Genomic DNA, 19,185 nt, shown 5'->3' with positions numbered 1-19,185 from the left:
ACTTCTAAACTACTTCTTAAGCGTTCGGGCAAGTCAATCCCCACGAGTGAGTTATGCACCTCTGCCAACAGATTGAGATGGAGCAAAAGTCCCACCCTGACAGCCCGCCAGTATTCTCCATCTCCAGCAGATGGTGGACATGCATTTCCCTTCGAGGGATTGCCTGTGAGTGTAAAAGAAAAAAAAAAGAGAAGAAGAAGGAATTGAAAGGTCATAGTGGAAAGACGAGATGTATATAAGGCACTGCTTGCCTCCTGAGGTGATACCGTGCGGACTCTCCCTCAGTAGAGTGCCCTCAGTCCAGTAGCCTTGAGTGGCATGGACCTAAAATTTCAGTTAGTGGTTGCAGGCCAAGAGAGGCTTAGTGGTGAAGGCTTTAGCCCTCTCCTACCGAAGTTGGTACCCATTTCTTTACAAAAAAAAATTACAACAGCGAGAAGAAGAAAAAAAGCAGTAAAAAGGGTCTGTTACCTCGGCGTTCGGCTGTCCTGTTTATATCTTTGAGAAGTTCTATGAGGTGAGATGGTAGTGCAGGCACAGCGGGATGAGTAGCCGTTTGGCTAGGCCCCACTATCAGGTTTCTCTTCTTTTGGGTGCATGGTAGACCGTGAGGTGATTTTGCGCATTTTACGCTGCAGGCGGTTGGCACGCACCTGCACTTCTAATTGTGCGCCCAACTTCAACATATCTTTTGGTGTCGGTACTGGATGCCCAGTTTGGGCGCCTAGTTGGACTTGCGGCCTAAGCACACATATTTGGGAGCACATTTTTTATGTGGCCATTTTGAGCATGGGTTTTATGCATGGATAATCTAGGTGTGAGCTTTTACCGTTCTGCATGCTTACAACCATGGTGCCCGTGGTGAAGAAGCCTAAGCGCTTATCCAGGTAAAAATTAAAAATACGGTCTCCGATAAGATTCCTCTTAAAACTGGTGTACCACAAGGGTCAACTTTATCAGCCACACTTTTTAACATATATTTATTGTCAATCTGCCATCTTCTCACGGGACTTGGATTACATTTTTATATATATGCCAATGACATACAGTTTCTTGTTCCTATATACGACACAATAGAGAAAACTTTTGAAAATTATCGCAATGTATCTGTCAGCAATAAAACAGCTCCTACAACATATGAAATTGGTATTAAATATGGACAAAACAGAGCTAATCCTGTTAGAACGTAAATGTAGAGATAAAGAAATCCCGCCTTTAGTCATTGATAATAAAACTACGATAAAACCATCATTATTTGTAAGAGACTTAGGAGTTACATTAGATTCAGAACTTAATATACAAAAGCACATTGCCAACAAATTAAAAGACGGATATTTCAAACTCCTAACACTGCGACGACTGAAACCATTATTGAATGCCAATGATTTCAGGACTGTTCTACAAACTTTAATATTTTTGAATATTGAATACTGTAACGGAATGTTACTAGGATTACCTCAAAGTACAATAAGGCCGCTACAAGTATTACAAAACTCTGCGGCAAGGGTTTTGACTGCATTAGAAAATGTGATCATATTACACCTGTATTAATCTCATTACATTGGTTACCAATTAATTACAGAATACAGTACAAAATAGCCAATACCTTGCATAATATATTTTATGGAAAAAATACAGAATGGCTTGATACTGCAATACGTTTACACATTCCACAAAATAATCTCAGATCTGCAAATAAAGGGTTGCTTACAATACCAACAATAAAGTCAGCTAAACTTTGCCAGGTAGTATTCCAAGTTGGAGAGTTGCTAACTCGATTAGCTAGCAAAAGTGGAAGGCTTAAATATCCGGGCAGCATGACGTCATCTCAGGGGGAATGCCCCTGAGGTTCACGCCAATGAGGAAATAAAGATGAGGGCAGCGTGCGCGCATGCGCCCTATGGTACCTTGGAGGAGCATGGCGGGAAGCAGCACCAAAGCGGGAGAGGTCGGCAGACAGACGCCGTGGCAGCCAGTAGTCTGAGGTGAGCGGGAGGAGCCGCAAGAAGAGTGAGGTAGGCGGGGCGAAGCCGTTGCAGACCGACGGTCATAACAGGGGCGGACTTCAACTCTTGTACCAAGTCTTGGTTTCCGAGGATGCATCTGGTGAAACTAATGAAGCATCTCTTTATCTAGGATATTAGCCATCGGCTTCCAAGAACTTTCTTCGGGGCCATAACCTTCCCAAGACAGAAGGTATTCCCAAGTCTTGCCACATCTTCTTATGTCTAGAATGGCTTCAACCTTGTATTCTAGGTCTTCTTCTGCACTGATAGAAGATGGTTCAGGAGACTTGGATAAGAACTCACTGAGAATGAGTGGTTTCAGAAGTGAAACGTGGAATGCATTGTGGATTTTCAATCCAGATGGTAGCTTCAGACTGTATGTAATGTTGCCAAGACATCGGAGGATTGGAAAGGGTCCTACGTAGCGAGGAGCAAATCGAGTGGAGGGTAACTTTAGTCTCAGATGCTTAGTAGATAGCCAGACTTTGTCACCAGGTTGAAACACAGGCCATTGTACCTGAAGACTGGAGGATAGCTAATGTAACCCCAATATTTAAAAAGGGCTCCAGGGGTGATCCGGGAAACTACAGACCGGTTAGCCTGACTTCAGTGCCAGGAAAAATAGTGGAAAGTGTTCTAAACATCAACATCACAGAACATATAGAAAGACATGGTTTAATGGAACCAAGTCAGCATGGCTTTACCCAAGGCAGGTGATGTGAGTGTTGTGAACAGTCTGCTGGGAGGAGCAATCTGTTAGTGATGTGCTATCTGATGGGAGGAGCAATCAGATAGTAGTTAGCAATCTGTTGTTGATCTGTCTGCGGACAGAGCAAACTGTTAGAATTCTGTTATAGTTGACTCCTAAGGAAGGAGGAGTCAGCAGTCTTATTAGAATCTGTGTTGCAGGTTCCTGAATGAGGGAGGAGCTAGCAATCTGTAGTGTTTCAGATATCATCTTGCTAAGGAGTAGCAATCTGAAATGAATCTGATATAGTTGTGGGTGGATTCCTGGACCAGTGGCAGATGACCACGCCCCCATGAGGATATCCTGAGACGGACCACCGGCTAGGCTTGAGGATGGAAACAGACACACATTAGTTCTTTTATTAAACAGGTTTTTGAAACCACCAGAGGTGGCAGTAATGAGCTGATATGCCCGGCAGGGCTGTAGTCCCTCAGGTACTAGAACAGTGATCCCAGGATGGCTGAGCTGTTGAGAAACTGTAGAAAGTGAGCAGGCAGTTCATGAACAGAACTAGATGACAAAAACTCACATAAGGTCTCAAGGAAGCTCAGGAGCTGGAAAGGATTAGGCCCTCGAGGAGCGAGTACCTGGTTCCAGGGTAAGCTCTGAGAGAGAGATGGTAACTCACAAATGTTTGTAGTAGCGATAGCTTCCAGGCAGAAGAGAATCTCCAGAGTGTCCAGGAACATGGGCCTTCGAGCAGCGAGTACCCGGGTTCCAGGGTAAGCTCTGAGAGAGCGATGGTAACTCACAATTGTTTGTAGTAGCGATAGCTTCCAGGCAGAAGAGAATCTTCAGAGTGTCCAGGAACATGGGCCCTCGAAGGGAGAGTACCGGTTCCTAACTGTAATCTGAAAGTAGAGAAAAGAGAGCGAGGCCCCCGAGGAGCGGGTACCTCTGGTAAGTCCGAGGAGGCAGAGTAGCTTGGGGGGAGTAGTCCGAAGGTAGCGAGACACATTCCCATACCAACCCCTTGCTATCTCAGTTTGATAGTGCAAATAGAGACCTTTAAATATTGGAAGCGGATGACGTCATCTCAGGGGAACGCCCCTGAGATTCGCACCTTTGCTGGTACTTCAATCAGAGTGCGCGTGTGCCCTAAGTCTTCAGGCAACATGGCGGATCTGCAACATCGAGCTGGTCCGGGGATGCCAGAAGGAGACCGCATGGAGACGCCGCGGCAGCCAACCGTCCATCAGACCCAGAGGGAGTCGCCACAGAGGTAAAGAGGGCGGAGTGAGGGCGTCGAGCAGTGACGATCGCAACAGCAAGTCTTGCCTCACAAATCAGTTTCACTTTTTTGAAGGAGTTAATAAACATGTGGATAAAGTTGAACCAGAACCAGATGTAGTGTACTATTACTAGCAACGGTAACGTGGAATAGACTTAGTTTTTGGGTACTTGCCAGGTTCTTATGGCCTGGATTGGCCACTGTTGGAAACAAGATGCTGGGCTTGATGGACCCTTGGTCTGACCCAGTATGGCATGTTCTTATGTTCTTATGTGAGCGTCGTAGGACTCCTTTGCTCGATCACCTGCTTTAAATAGCATTTCTTTAGTCTGCGTCCATAGCTGATGGAGATCATCAGCAGTGGATTGAGCTGCTGAGGACGACCCTGAGAGCTTCAGTCGAAGTGGCGGTGAAGGTAAACATCCATATACCACTTCAAATGGTGTTGATCCAGTGAATGATGCTGGATGTGAATTAATGGCGAATTCAGCCCATGGTAACAGCTCGGCCCCGTTATTCTGACGGCAACGCACATAGGCCCGAATGAACTGTTTCAGGGTCCTATTCATCCTTTCAGTTTGGCTATTAGATTGTGGATGATAGACAGATGTATAATCCAGAGATGTCAAATAGCTTGCACAAAGCCTTCCAGAATCTTGCCGTGAATTGAGATCCTCTATCCGAGACTATGTGCTTCGGTAGGCTGTGAAAGTGAAAGAAGTGTGCGAAGAAGAGCTTCGCAAGCTCCAAGGCTGAGGGTAAGCCAGGCAGCGCCACGAAATGAGCCATCTTGCTGAAACGGTCAACTGTGACCCAGATGGTATTCATTCCTCCAGAAAAAGGTAAATCAACTACAAAGTCAGTAGCGATGTGAGTCCATGGCTGTTCCGGAGCTGCCAGCAGTTGTAGCAATCCTGACCAGAAGTAGGCTTATGTTTGGCACAGTTGGGGCATGACGCTACATAGGACTATGTGTCTTCCTTGATAGTAGGCCACCAATAGTACTTCTGTAATTTCAGCAGGGTATGGCGTTGACCAGGATGGCCGGCCAGCTTGGAATCATGAACCCAGTATAGAAGCTTCTTTCTGAGGTGTTCTGGCACAATTGTTTTACAGGCAGGCACAGAATGGGTAGCCGCCAAGATGACTTTCTTCAGGTCGATGATGTACTGAGGTTCTTCAGGAACATTCTCAGAGAGGAAAGAATGTGACAGGGCATCAGCTCTGGTATTCTTGTCTCTGGGGCGATATTTGAGCACAAAGTCAAAGAGATTAAAAAATAAGGACCATCTGGTTTGTCTGTGGTTAAGATGTTGCACATGACGGAGATACTCTAGATTCTTGTGGTCCGTGAATACGGTAATTTGATGTTGGGCGCCTTCGAGCCAAGGCCACCATTCCTCGAACGCCAGTTTAATAGCCAGGAGCTCTTTATCTCCGATCCCATAGTTCTTCTCTGCAGGAGAAAAGAGTTGTGAGAAGAAAGAGCAGGGATGTAAGGCCTTAGAATCTTCGGTTTGGCTTAACACGGCCCCTACTCCCACATCTGACGCATCAACCTCCACGATGAAGGGTCTATTGGGGTCCGGGCTCAGTGGAAAAAGCAGTCTTTAATTTCTCGAACGCGGAAATGGCCTCTGCAGATCATTTAGAAGCGTTGGCCCCTTTCTGTGTCATTGCAGTTAAGGGCACAGTTAAAGAAGAGTGGTTCTTTATAAAGCTTCTATATTAATTTGTGAACCCCAAAAATCATCTCACGGCCTTCAGACTGGTAGGTTGAGACCAATTCTTGATACTCTAATTTTTGGGGATCCATCCGGAAGCCTTGTTTTGATATGATGTAGCCAAGGAAAGGCACAGAATCTTTATGAAATTCGCACTTTGACAGCTTGGCATAGAGGCGGTGTTCTCGAAGTCTCAGTAATACTTGCTTGACATCTGCTAGATGAGTAGGCATATCCTGTGAGAATATCAAGATGTCATCTAGGTAAACAACTACACCTTTGTACAGCAGGTCCCGCAGAATGTCGTTCATCATGTTCTGAAACACAGCGGGAGTGTTACACAGGCCGAAGGGCATTACCAAATATTCGAAATGGCCATCTTGAGTGTTGAAGGCTGTTTTCCACTCGTCGCTGTCACTTGGTCAAGTTTCGAGAGTATCTTGGCTCCTTGAAGTCGATCAAACAGCTCTGAGATCAGAGGTAAGGGGTATCGGTCTTTAATCGTGATCTCATTCAGACCTCAATAGTCGATACAAGGATGCAGAGTACCGTCCTTCTTCCCCAGAAGAAGAAGCCTGCGCCCACAGGAGACTTAGATGGTCTAATGAAACCTTTTTGAAAGTTTTCCTCAATGTACTCGGACATGGCCTTGTTCTCTACCACTGACACTGGGTAGACACGTCCCTTAGGAGGTTCAGCATTAGGTTTCAGTCTTATGGGGAAGTCCAGTTGAATTGTGGCATGTGCAGCTGCAACCAGGGTAACCCCAGAACGATAGGGTGCATGGCCTTCTCTAACACAAAGAAGGAAATTGACTCAGTATGGAGGGCTCTGGTGCGGAGGACTGACAGTTTGGTACAACTGGTAACATTACCCAGTAATGACTCTCCATGAATAGACGATAGGAGTAGTGGAATCTTCAAAGTGGTGAGGGGAATCCTCAGATGTTCCACAAGTCATTGTAGAATAAAATTACTTCTTCCCCATGAGTCCACCAGGGCAAGGGTTTGGAATTCCAACGGTCCGTAGATCAGAGAAACAGGGAGAGAAAGCGAAGGACAGGGCATAGTAAGGCCTAAGAAAAGTCCTCCCGCAGGACTTAGGCCCATCCATTTCCCGGACAGATGGGGCATGTTTGGACTGCATGACTAGCTTGTCCACAATACATGCACAAACCATTCCTCTTCCGAAGTCTTCTCTCTTTGGATGTCAGGTGACTGCGACCAAACTGCATCGGTTCTTCACCACTGGCAACAGGCATTACAGGAACCATCCTGAGTGCAGATTTAGCACAAACTTCTGAACAGGTCGTTTACCAGGCTTGAGTTCTTGCACCTTATCACGAAGCCAGTGATCAATTCTAGTAGCTAAGGTCACTAGCTCATCCAGCGAATCAGGTGTCTCACGAGCGGCCAGCTCGTCCTTCAAGTGGGAATCCAAACCTCTGAAGAAGAGGATTTTCAGGCATCTAGGGTCCCAAAATAATTCAGTTGCACTCTTGAACTCTATAGCAAAATCGGCCAGTGATTGGTTGCCTTGCTTCAGGTCCACCAAAGCAGAACCAGCAACAGTATGTCGGTCAGGATCATCAAAAACAGATTTGAACAAGTCCATAAATCCGTCAATATCCTGGAGTATAGGATCTTTGTGTTCCCACAGCGCGGAAGCCCAAGACAAGGTCCTTCCTTGCTAGAGACATAAAGTTCCTGGATGTAATAAATGATTGCTTCATGGAGCAATTGGTTCAGGAACCAACAAGAGAGGGAGCTATTTTAGATTTAATTCTTAGTGGAACGCAAGATTTGGTGAGAGAAGTAACGGTGGTGGGGCCCCTTGGAAACAATGATCATAACATGATCAAATTTAAACTAATAACTGGAAGGGGGACAATAAGTAAATCTGCAGCTCTAGCACTACATTTTAAAAAGGGAAACTTTGATAAAATGAGAAAAATAGTTAGAAAAAAACTGAAAAGGGCAGCTGCAAAGGTTAAAAGTGTTCAACAGGCATGGACATTGTTTAAAAATACAATCCTAGAGGCGCAGCCCATATGTATTCCGCACATTAAGAAAGGTGGAAGGAAGGCAAAACGATTACCGTCATGGTTAAAAGGTGAGGTGAAAGAGGCTATTTTAGCCAAAAAACATCCTTCAAAAATTGGAAGAAGGATCCATCTGAAGAAAATAGGATAAAACATAAGCATTGTCAAGCTAAGTGTAAAACATTGATAAGACAGGCGAAGTGAGAATTTGAAATGAAATTGGCTATAGAGGCAAAAACTCATAATAAAAACTTTTTAAAATATATCCAAAGCAAGAAACCTGTGAGGGAGTCGGTTGGACCATTAGATGACAGAGGGGTTAAAGGGGCTCTTAGGGAAGATAAGGCCATTGCAGAAAGACTAAATGAATTCTTTGCTTCCGTGTTTACTAATGAGGATGTTGGGGAGATACCAGTTCCGGACATGGTTTTCAGGGGTGATGAGTCAGACGAACTGAACGAACGAACTGAACGAAATCACTGTGAACCTGGAAGATGTAGTAGGCCAGATTGACAAACTAAAGAGTAGCAAATCACCTGGACCAGATGGTATGCATCCTAGGGTTCTGAAGGAACTAAAAAATGAAATTTCTGATCTATTAGTTAAAATTTGTAACCTATCATTAAAATCATCCATTGTACCTGAAGACCTGAGGGTGGCCAATGTAACCCCAATATTTAAAAAAGGCTCCAGGGGCGATCCGGGTAACTATAGACCAGTGAGCCAGACTTCAGTGCCGGGAAAAATAGTGGAAACTATTCTCAAGAACAAAATTGTAAAGCATATAGAAAGACATGATTTAATGGAACATAGTCAACATGGATTTACCCAAGGGAAGTCTTACCTAACAAATCTGCTTCATTTTTTTGAAGGGGTTAATATACATGTGGATAAATGTGAATCGGTAGATGTAGTGTATTTGGATTTTCAGAAGGCGTTTGACAAAGTCCCTCATGAGAGGCTTCTACGAAAACTAAAAAGTCATGGGATAGGAGGCGATGTCCTTTCGTGGATTACAAGCTGGTTAAAAGACAGGAAACAGAGAGTAGGATTAAATGGTCAATTTTCTCAGTGGAAAAGGGTAAACAGTGGAGTACCTCAGGGATCTGTACTTGGACCGGTGCTTTTCAATATATATATAAATGATCTGGAAAGGAATACGATGAGTGAGGTTATCAAATTTGCAGATGATACAAAATTATTCAGAGTAGTTAAATCACAAGCAGACTGTGATACATTGCAGGAGGACCTTGCAAGACTTGAAGATTGGGCATCCAAATGGCAGATGAAATTTAATGTGGACAAGTGCAAGATGTTGCATATAGGGAAAAATAACCCTTGCTGTAGTTACACGATGTTAGGTTCCATATTAGGAGCTACCACCCAGGAAAAAGATCTAGGCATCATAGTGGATAATACTTTAAAATCGTCAGCTCAGTGTGCTGCAGCAGTCAAAAAAGCAAATAGAATGTTAGGAATTATTAGGAAGGGAATGGTTAATAGAACGGAAAATGTCATAATGCCTCTATATCGCTCCATGGTGAGACCACACCTTGAATACTGTGTACAATTCTGGTCGCCGCATCTCAAAAAAGATATAGTTGCGATGGAGAAGGTACAGAGAAGGGCAACCAAAATGATAAAGGGGATGGAACAGCTTTCCTATGAGGAAAGGCTGAAGAGGTTAGGGCTGTTCAGCTTGGAGAAGAGATGGCTGAGGGGGGATATGATAGAGGTCTTTAAGATTATGAGAGGTCTTGAACGAGTAGATGTGACTCGGTTATTTTCACTTTTGAATAATAGAAGGACTAGGGGGCATTCCATGAAGTTAGCAAGTAGCACATTTAAGACTAATTGGAGAAAATTCTTTTTCACTCAACGCACAATAAAGCTCTGGAATTTGTTGCCAGAGGATGTGGTTAGTGCAGTTAGTGTAGCTGGTTTCAAAAAAGGTTTGGATAAGTTCTTGGAGGAGAAGTCCATTAATGACTATTAATCAAATTTACTTAGGGAATAGCCACTGCTATTAATTGCAACAGTAGCATGGGATCTTCTTAGTGTTTGGGTAATTGCCAGGTTCTTGTGGCCTGGTTTTGGCCTCTGTTGGAAACAGGATGCTGGGCTTGATGGACCCTTGGTCTGACCCAGCATGGCAATTTCTTATGTTCTTAAGATAAGACAGAATGTAGGTAGTCTTGGCGTAGGCTGTAGGGAAGTGAGAGGGTTGTAATGCAAAATGCATGCAGCACTGGTTTAAGAAGCTTCTAGTTCTTTGAATCTCTCCAGAGAAACGAACTGGAGCAGCAAGAGGCACAGTAGTCTTTACAGTTACTTCAGATAACTGACCTTCATTACTGGAAGGAGAGCCTTGATTCTTCTGTGCGTGCAGCTGATGAAACGCAGTAGTGAGTTTCTCCAATGCGTCTTGTTGCTCAGCAATGTGCAGGGCCAGGCCTGGGATGGCCTGCAAGGCATTGAGCTGAGATGGATCCATGGAGTTAGCAATCTGTAATGGTTATTGATGTTTGAGTGGATCCTTGGACACTGTGGCAGCTGACCACTTCCACGGGGGGCAGCCCTGTGAGGGACCACGGTGTCAGGCTAGACTCTGGACACACAAACACAGATTGAATCTTTATTTAAAAAGTTTTGGAAATCACCAGAGGTGGCAGTAGTGAGTAGTAGATGTTGAGCCCAGCTGGGCAAGTATCCCACAAGACGCTGGAACAGCGAATCCTCTGCTTGACTGTGCTGTAGTGGAAAGAGACTGAAAGTTATGAGTACACAGTGAGAAACATACAGAGTCCCAGGTAGAATAGGAGAAGCTCCGAGACAGAAAGAGCAGGCCCTCGAGGAGCAAATACTTGATCCCTTAGAGCAGAGAGACTCAGTGGTATTGTACTCACACAGCGATTCCACTAGACAAGAGGTCTGGCACTGGAACAGAGGGCAGGCTCTTGAGGAGCAAGTACCTGGTTCCAGGGAAGCAGTACTGTGTAATATTTATTTATTTATTTATTAATTTTGCTATACCGGCTTTCATGACAGGAATCATATCAAACCGGTTTATATTTAACAATGTGTGTAAAGTAGAGAGAACTCAAACCACAATAACAAGAGCATGGTTAAGAATGTGAAATAGTTACAATAAAACAGATAGAATAGATGGTAGTTGTACTCACAGATGGAAACTGTTAGTGAAGTCTTCCAAGTAAAAAGGGTTGTAGATGCAGGCAGCGACTCGGTGAACATGGGCCCTTGAGGAGCGAGTACCGGTTCCTAATAGCACTTGAAAGAAGCAGAAGAGGCGCCCGAGGAGTGGGTACCCCATTAGCAATAAGAGTTCCAGATAACGCTGGAGTGGCAGAGTAGCTTCGGTACGGAGAGCGAATCCCATCCGTAGTATTCCGAGTTGGAGAGTTGCTAACTCGATAAGCTAGGAAAAGTGGTAGGCTTAAATATCCGGGCAGCGTGACGTCATCTCAGGGGGACGTCCCCGAGGTTCGCGCCAATGAGGAAATAAAGATGAGGGCAGCATGCGCACGCGCGCCCTATGGTATCTTGGAGGAGCATGGCGGGAAGCAGCACCAAAGCCTGTCCAGGGATGCCGGAGAGGTTGGCAGACAGACACCGTGGCAGCCAGTAGTCCAAGGTGAGCTGGAGGAGCCGCAAGAAGAGTGAGGTAGGCGGGGTGAAGCCATCGCAGACCGACGGTCGCAATAACAGCAGAGTGGCAGTGGAACATCAACAGACTGAAGGCAGGAGTGGTTTGGTTAGCGAGCCTATAGTTCGCCAAGTGACTAGAGGCTTGGGTGATCCGGATAATGCCTGACAGTGCGACGACAGTGGCTTACATCAATCATCAGGGTGGAATCAAGAGTCAATAGGTGTTGGAGGAGATAGATGTGTTCATGGTGTGGGTGGAACAGCTTCTCCTAAGTATATCTGCCTCTCACATTGCCGGACAGGACAATATCAGAGCTGATTTCCTCAGCAGGAGAAATTTGCATCCAGGAGGATGGGAGCTGTCGGACGAGGCCTTTCAGCCTTCATCTCTATCCCTATCCAAAGCAGGCAGGGAAATGACTGATTCAAATGAATCATCGGTTGCTGATGTTTTAATTTGTGGTTAGCCTTTTTTTGGGTGAGCTATGCAGAGTATGAGTCTTGCTCTTTGTTGAAAACTGATAAGTGGCTTCTCTAGCCCTTATTTTATTATTTATGTTCCTTGTTTTGGCTGAGCTAAGTGTTCCTGTTAGTTGGGAAACATGAATGGTTGATTGTTAATAGTAATGCTCAAGTATAATCAGTTTTGTCCACAGTTTGGCTCTTCCAGAGAATATTGACAGGCTGATGTCAGGGTGGGACTATATGGCCGTGACGTCAGCTTTTGCTTCGTCTCCATCTGCTGGCAGATGTGCTTAACCCACTCATGGGGATTGACCTGCCCTTACTAGAGGAAAGGAAATTATCAAGTAAACAGTAATTTCTCCATTCCTCCATAACCCAAATTAATTTTTTTATGATGCTGAATTATATAATTTGTTTATTCCCCTATTTCATGTAAAGTTTAGGAAGCATCTTGAATTTCTTTCCTGAATCCAGAAAACTATAAAGCGCCATTGTTTGCAAACATATGTTCTCAGATTAGCTTTTGTTTTCTGCTTGTATAATTGTCCATCTTCAGCTGCAGAAGGGATCGTTCTGATCTATTTCTTGTATTTTGCATAAAGGTGCAATTGGTGCGTTCATTGAGGGAGGCACGAGCCAGAGCTGCACAGCATGTGTTTCCTTTGGAAAGTGTCAGGATACCTCTGGTCAGAGATGTGGAGACACGAGCTGGAACCCTATTATCTCCTCGTCAGCAGTTGTGGACTGAGAGCATGCCCAACGATGGCGTCACTGAGAACCCAGTTTTCTACAGGTGTGGAATTGACATCTTAGTGTACACAAATTATCTTTATAATATTGTACTATATATTTTGTCAGAACAAACTAGGATTATGTATGACAATCAGCCAGCTGAGGAACATTACTGAACCTGCGGTGCTTATCAACTGAAAATATTGGTAGTATTGGACCATGTTTTCTAAAGAGTTTTCAGAAGTGACCAGCTTTCAAAGGGTTAACTTATCTTAGTGCCCAGAAAGTTATTGTCAGATACATAAATGATCTGGAATGAAGAGCTGAAAGCTGAGGTTCATTTTTCAATAGATATGTAAGAATAATTGGTTTACAGATAATCTGATTTATTAAAATTAGATAAAATGCAATTCAAGTTCACACATAAGATAATAGAATATCTACATCTTTTAGAGGTAGATAATAAGAATTTATTATAGTAGCATAAAATATGCTATATTTTTATATACAGTAGATACTGTTTTAACTTTGTAATTTAGCAGAGTAAATCATTCTTGTTACAAAGGCTTGAAAAATACCTTATCTAGCCAAAAGTCAACTTGCACATTTCAAACATGTTGCCAATTAAAAATTCAACTTAAAAGTAGTAATTTAGCCAGCTGATCTTATGCTGATCAGGAGTGCATGAAGATGTCTCAGGGGTAGTCTCAGGCTCTCTCACTCTCTACTATAATCGGGTTTTCTTAGCATTCAGATAGGTGGATCCATATCAGTGGCTTATACACCTCTACCAGCAGATGGAGACGGAGCAAAGCTGATCTCATGATATATATACTCCTGCACTGACATCAGCCTGCCAGTATTCTCCATCTCCAGCAGATGTTGGACGTGCATCTCCCTACTGGGGATTGCATTAAAAGATTTTTGTAGAAGGAGAAAAGAAGAAGGAAGTTATTGCCCTACTCTTCTCTGGTGATACCTTATGGTCCCTCCCTCAGTCGAGTTTTCATGAGGTGATAACTTCAGATCCCTCCCTCCTTGATCCAGTAGATGGTTTTCTGCTGGCGTGGACTTAGTTGTAAAAAAAAAAAAAAAAATAGCTGAAAGGCAAGCGGGTGCAGGAAGACGAGAGCGGCAGTGAAAGCCTTTGCCCTCTTCCCTTGCAGCTGGGATGAGCTAAGTTCAGGTAAAGAGTAATTAAAAAAAGAAAGAGGTAAGGGAGAGTTAATTTTAGGGATTCCTCTCCCCTCTGGTCTCCATTCTCGGTGCAGCAATCCAACTTCTGTTCCCATCTCCAGGGGAGATTGGGGACTCGGGCAGTTTGGCGGGTTGAGCAGCCTTATGGCTAGGCCCCGCTTTCAGGCTTGGCTTGTTCGCCATGTGGTGGACTGCAGTGTTCGCACACTTTTGTCTGCACATAAGGCTGCCCTCTTTAGTTACGACAGTTTGCACTTGCGTGCCTAGCTGAGCGCTCAGTTGGATGCAAAAGGGGTGCCTACTTGGATGCTCAGTTGTGCGCATAAAGGGCGCCTAAGTGGATGCATAGTTGTGCGCATAAGGGCGCCTAGGCGGGTGCACTCGGGTGAGTGTTCTGGTAGGCACTCTGTTTGTGTGCTTACCAGAACAATGTTTTAGGCGCCTCATTTTTGAGTGCCTTTTTTTTTCAGTGCCTATTGGGAGCACAGCTGGGCACACAGTTATCAGATGCCTGTTGAAGCATACTGACAACTCTATGGCTAAGCGCCTTACTCTTTGTGCTTCTTGCCATATTCGGGCATCTCAGCCTGGCATCTCTTCTAATTTGTGTCAGTGCTGATTGGCAGCTCAGGGAGAATTGTCTCCATCTGATTTTGCTAAGCCCAGTCCTTCCCAACATAATGCTGAAATGGAAAAAGAGCTGCCAGAGATTTCATCTGAATTTGGGGCTTCTCTAACTGATTTGACAGTGGGGGAAGGTAGTTCAGTTCACACAGGACTAACGCCCCCTGGTTTTGGCATGGATCCCTTTGCCTTTTCTTGAGTGGTATTTTTTCAAGGAATTAGGTTGGGTGGTAAACTTTGCCAAGAGCAATCTACAGCCATCCCAGACACTGGAGTATCTCAGTGTTCGGTTTGATATGAAACAAGGCAGAGTGTTCCTGCCGGAGGGTTGTATTCAGAATCTGATGGTGCAACCGCAAATATTAACAGAAACAATATGCCCGACAGTGTGGTCTTATCTTCAGATGCTTAGGTTGATGGCGGCCACCCTAGAAGTAGTTCTATGGGCAAGGGCGCATATGCACCCTCTTTGGCACACTCTGCTGGCTTGTTGGAGTCCATAATCTCAGGACTGATTGATTCGGCTTCACCTATCGGTGGAGATCAGCATAGAACTGCAGTGGTGGTTATAAGCAGATCATCTAAGGAAGGGGGTTTCCCTATGATCACTGGACTGGCTAATTCTCATGACAAATGCGAGCCTCCAGGGTTGGGGGGCTCACTGTCAGGAATTGACAGTACAAGGGCAAACAGTTTCTTTAGAGCATCAGTCGGTTAGAAGCCCATGCTGTCATGTTGGCATGCTTATGATTCGTCGACCACTTGCAGGGTTGAGTGGTCTGGATAATGTCAGACAATGTGACGACAGTGGCTTACATCAATTGCCACACAGGAACCAAGAGCCAGCAAATGTTGCAGGAAGTAACTCAACTCATAGAATGGGTGGAATTGCATCTTTAGGAGATCTCAGTATCACACATTCCAGGAAAAGACAATGTGAGAGCCGAATTTCTCAGCAGACAGAGTCTGGATCCAGGAGAATGGGAATTGTCAAATGAAGCATTCCAGCTCATAGTAGACCGCTGAGACCTCCTGTTTCTGGCGATTACTCATAATATGAAGGTTCCGCACTTCAGTCGCAGAAGAGATCAAAAGTCCTTGGGCATCAATGTTTTCAAGCAGGAGTGGCCAGAGAGCAAGTTCCTATATGCCTTTCCCCGATGGCCCATGTTGGGCAGAATGATTTGGAGGATTGAGATCACATGGGGATGGTGCTTCTGGTGGCACTAGATTGGCCCAGGAGGCCATGGCATGCAGATTTGCAAAGGCTCCTGTGGACTCTCCTATCTGATTACCAGTTCACAGGTATCTGCTACGGCAGGGGCCTGGTCTTCACAAAGATCCGAGTTAAGTTTGTCTTACAGTATGGCTGTTATGGTTTTGAGGTGTTTGAGGTGTTTGAATGGATTCTTGGGTACTGTGGAAGATGACTGCGCCCACGGGGAGGAGCCCCATGGGGAGCCACAGTACTGGGCTAGACTCGGGACGCACAAACACAGAGTTTTGTCTTTTATTGTACAGCTGATGTATACCACAGAGATGGCAGTAGTGAGGTGATCCAGAGGTAGCAGTCCAGGGACCCTCAGCAGAGGGAACCCGTCTCACCAAGATGGTATAGAGACATCCAGGTGTAGGTTTCCCAGCAAGGCAGAGCTGTAGATGAGACAGACTGAGAATTAGATTACTTACTAGATGGTAGCTGTAAGGTTGAAGATTCCACCAGGCAGAAGTAGATGGTTACAGGCACCGAGGCAGGGAGAGCAGGCTCTCGAGGAACGAGTACTTGATCCCAGTAAGACACCTGAAAGAAAGCAAAGGGCCCCCGAGGAGTGGGTACCCAGGTTAGAGAATACCCCGAAGGGCAGAGAGAGCTTCCAGCAACAGCACGGAAGCGGCAGAGTAGCTTAGACCGGACGATTCCAATCCTTGCTAACTCAACGAGATAGCAAACAAGCGTAGGCTAAATACCCGGCTGGCGTAATGTCACTCGAGGGGAACGCCCCCGAGGTTCCCGCCATGACGTGGATAAAGACGTGGGTGGTGTGCGCTTGTACACCCTAGAAGGCCCTTAGGAGGAACATGGCGTGAGGCTTTGCCATAGCCGTTCCAGGGACACCGGAGAATGTGGCTTGCAGATGCGGCGGTAGCCATCTTCCCAAGGCTAGCGGGGAGAGCAGAGAAAAAGGTGAGGCACAAAGGTCGAAGCCGTCTGAGACCGATGGACGCAAAAGTCAAATTTGATTTAATGACTGGAAGGGGGACAGTAAGCAAATCCACGGCTCTCGTGCTAAACTTTCAAAAGGGAAACTTTGATAAAATAAGAAAAATAGAAAAAAACTGAAAGGAGCAGCTACAAAAGTAAAAAGTGTGCAAGAGGCGTGCTCATTGTTAAAAAATACCATCCAGAAACACAATCCAGATGTATTCCACACATTAAGAAAGGTGGAAAGAAGGCAAAATGATTACTGGCATGGTTAAAAGGGGAGGTGAAAGAAGCTATTTTAACCAAAAGATCTTCATTCAAAAATTGGAAGAAGGATCCAACAGAAGAAAATAGGATAATGCATAAACATTGGCAAGTTAAATGTAAGACATTGATAAGACAGGCTAAGAGAGAATTTGAAAAGAAGTTGGCTGTAGAGGCAAAAACTCACTGTAAAAACTTTTTAAAATATATCCGAAGCAGAAAGCCTGTGAGGGAGTCAGTTGGACCGTTAGATGATCAAGGGGTTAAAGGGGCACTTAGAGAAGATAAGGCCATCGCGGAAAGATTAAATGATTTCTTTTCTTCGTCTACTGAAGAGGATGTTGGGGAGGAACCCATACTGGAGAAGGTTTTCATGGGTAATGATTCAGATGGACTGAACCAAATCACGGTGAACCTAGAAGATGTGGTAGACCTGATTGATAAACTGAAGAGTAGTAAATCACCTGGACCGGATGGTATACACCCCAGAGTTCTGAAGGAACTAAAAAATGAAATTTCAGACCTATTAGTAAAAATTTGTAACCTGTCATTAAAATCATCCATTGTACCTGAAGACTGGAGGATAGCAAATGTAACCCCAATATTTAAAAAGGGCTCCAGGGGTGATCCGGGAAACTACAGACCGGTTAGCTGTCTTCAGTGCCAGGAAAAATAGTGGAAAGTATTCTAAACATCAAAATCACAGAACATATAAAAAGACATGGTTTAATGGAACAAAGTCAGCATCGCTTTACCCAAGGCAAGTCTTGCCTCAAATCTGCTTCACTTTTTTGAAGGAGTTAATAAACATGTGGATAAAGGTGAACCGGTAGATGTAGTGTACTTGGATTTTCAGAAGGCATTTGACAAAGTTCCTCATGAGAGACTTCTAGGAAAAATAAAAAGTCATGGGATAGGTGGCGATGTTCTTTCGTGGATTACAAACTGGCTAAAAGACAGGAAACAGAGAGTAGGATTAAATGGACAATTTTCTCAGTGGAAGGGTGTGGGCAGTGGAGTGCCTTAGAGATCTGTATTGGGACCCTTACTTTTCAATCTACTAGATAAATGAAGCTTGACCGATGTGCAGTAGAGAGCAGATCTACCGCGCAAGCGCAGGCGAGCACGTTGGTCAGAGTTTGCCTGTAACAAAAATGGCGCTGGGAGGAGCAGTAGCGGCGGCGGCAAGGAGCAGTAGCGGCAGTGCGCGTGAGGGAGGGAGGGACCTCCCCCGGAGATCTTCCGTTTGTGCCATCTGAAGGGGTTGTGAATGAGCTGAGAGAGGGGTAGTGACTGAGGGGAGGAGGGAGTGACTGAGGGGAGGGGGGAAGGATGAGGGAGTGACTGAGGGGAGAGGGAGTGACTGAGGGAGGAGGGGGGAGAGGGGTGGGAGTGACTGAGGGGAGGGAGGAGGGAGTGACTGAGGGGGGAGGGAGGGAGACAGACTAGAGGGGGGAGGGGGGAGGGAGAATAGAGGGGGAGGGGAGAATGAGGGGGGAGGGGGGAAGGAGGAGAATGAGGGGGGGAGGGGGAAGGAAATGGACAGAAAAAAAAATTTAATGTAGCCCGTGGTTACGGGACGGGCTTAATGGCTAGTATATTTATAAATGATCTGGAAAGAAATACGACAAGTGAGGTAATCAAATTTGCAGATGATACAAAATTGTTCAGAGTAGTTAAATCACAAGCAGATTGTGATAAATTGCAGGAAGACCTTGTGAGGCTGGAAAATTGGGCATCAAAATGGCAGATGAAATTTATTGTGGACAAGTGCAAGATGATGCATATAGTAGGGATGTGAATCGTTTTTTGACGATTTAAAATATCGTCCGATATATTTTAAATCGTCAAAAAATCGTTAGGGCCACGATACAATACCAATTCCCCCGATTTATCGTTAAAAAATCGTAAATCGGGGGAAGGGGGAGGGCAGGAAAACCGGCACACTAAAACCCCCTAAAACCCACCTCCGACCCTTTAAATTAAATCCCCCACCCTCCCGAACCCCCCCCCCCCCAATGCTTTAAATTACCTGGGGATCCGGCGGTGGTCCAGAACGGCGGCGGTCTGGAACGGCCCCCTCAATAGAATCGTGTTGTCTTCAGCCGGCGCCATTTTTCAAAATGGCCGCCGCAAAATGGCAGCGGCCATAGACAAAAACGATTCGACGGAGGAGGTCGTTCCGGACCCCCGCTGGACTTTTGGCAAGTCTTGTGGGGGTCAGGAGGCCCCCCAAGCTGGCCAAAAGTTTCCTGGGAGTCCAGCGGGGTTCCGGGAGCGATTT

At 45.2% G+C, this 19,185-nt stretch overlaps 1 protein-coding gene across 3 annotated transcripts in view; it reads left to right on the top strand.

Moving 5' to 3' along the window:
- Nucleotides 1–19,185, top strand: part of CCDC180 (coiled-coil domain containing 180) — a 597,826-nt gene that overhangs the window by 24,063 nt on the left and 554,578 nt on the right. For all 3 annotated transcript variants that reach the window (XM_029611950.1, XM_029611952.1, XM_029611951.1), the window contains one exon: nucleotides 12,484–12,674. In XM_029611950.1, coding sequence (XP_029467810.1) covers nucleotides 12,484–12,674 — 191 coding nt within the window. The remainder of the gene's footprint in view (nucleotides 1–12,483; nucleotides 12,675–19,185) is intronic.

Source organism: Rhinatrema bivittatum, chromosome 8 (genome assembly GCF_901001135.1).
Source record: "Rhinatrema bivittatum chromosome 8, aRhiBiv1.1, whole genome shotgun sequence".
NCBI classification, from domain to species: Eukaryota; Metazoa; Chordata; class Amphibia; order Gymnophiona; family Rhinatrematidae; genus Rhinatrema; species Rhinatrema bivittatum.
Note: the sequence above shows the minus strand (reverse complement) of the source record. Positions and strands in the feature narration are given on the sequence as shown.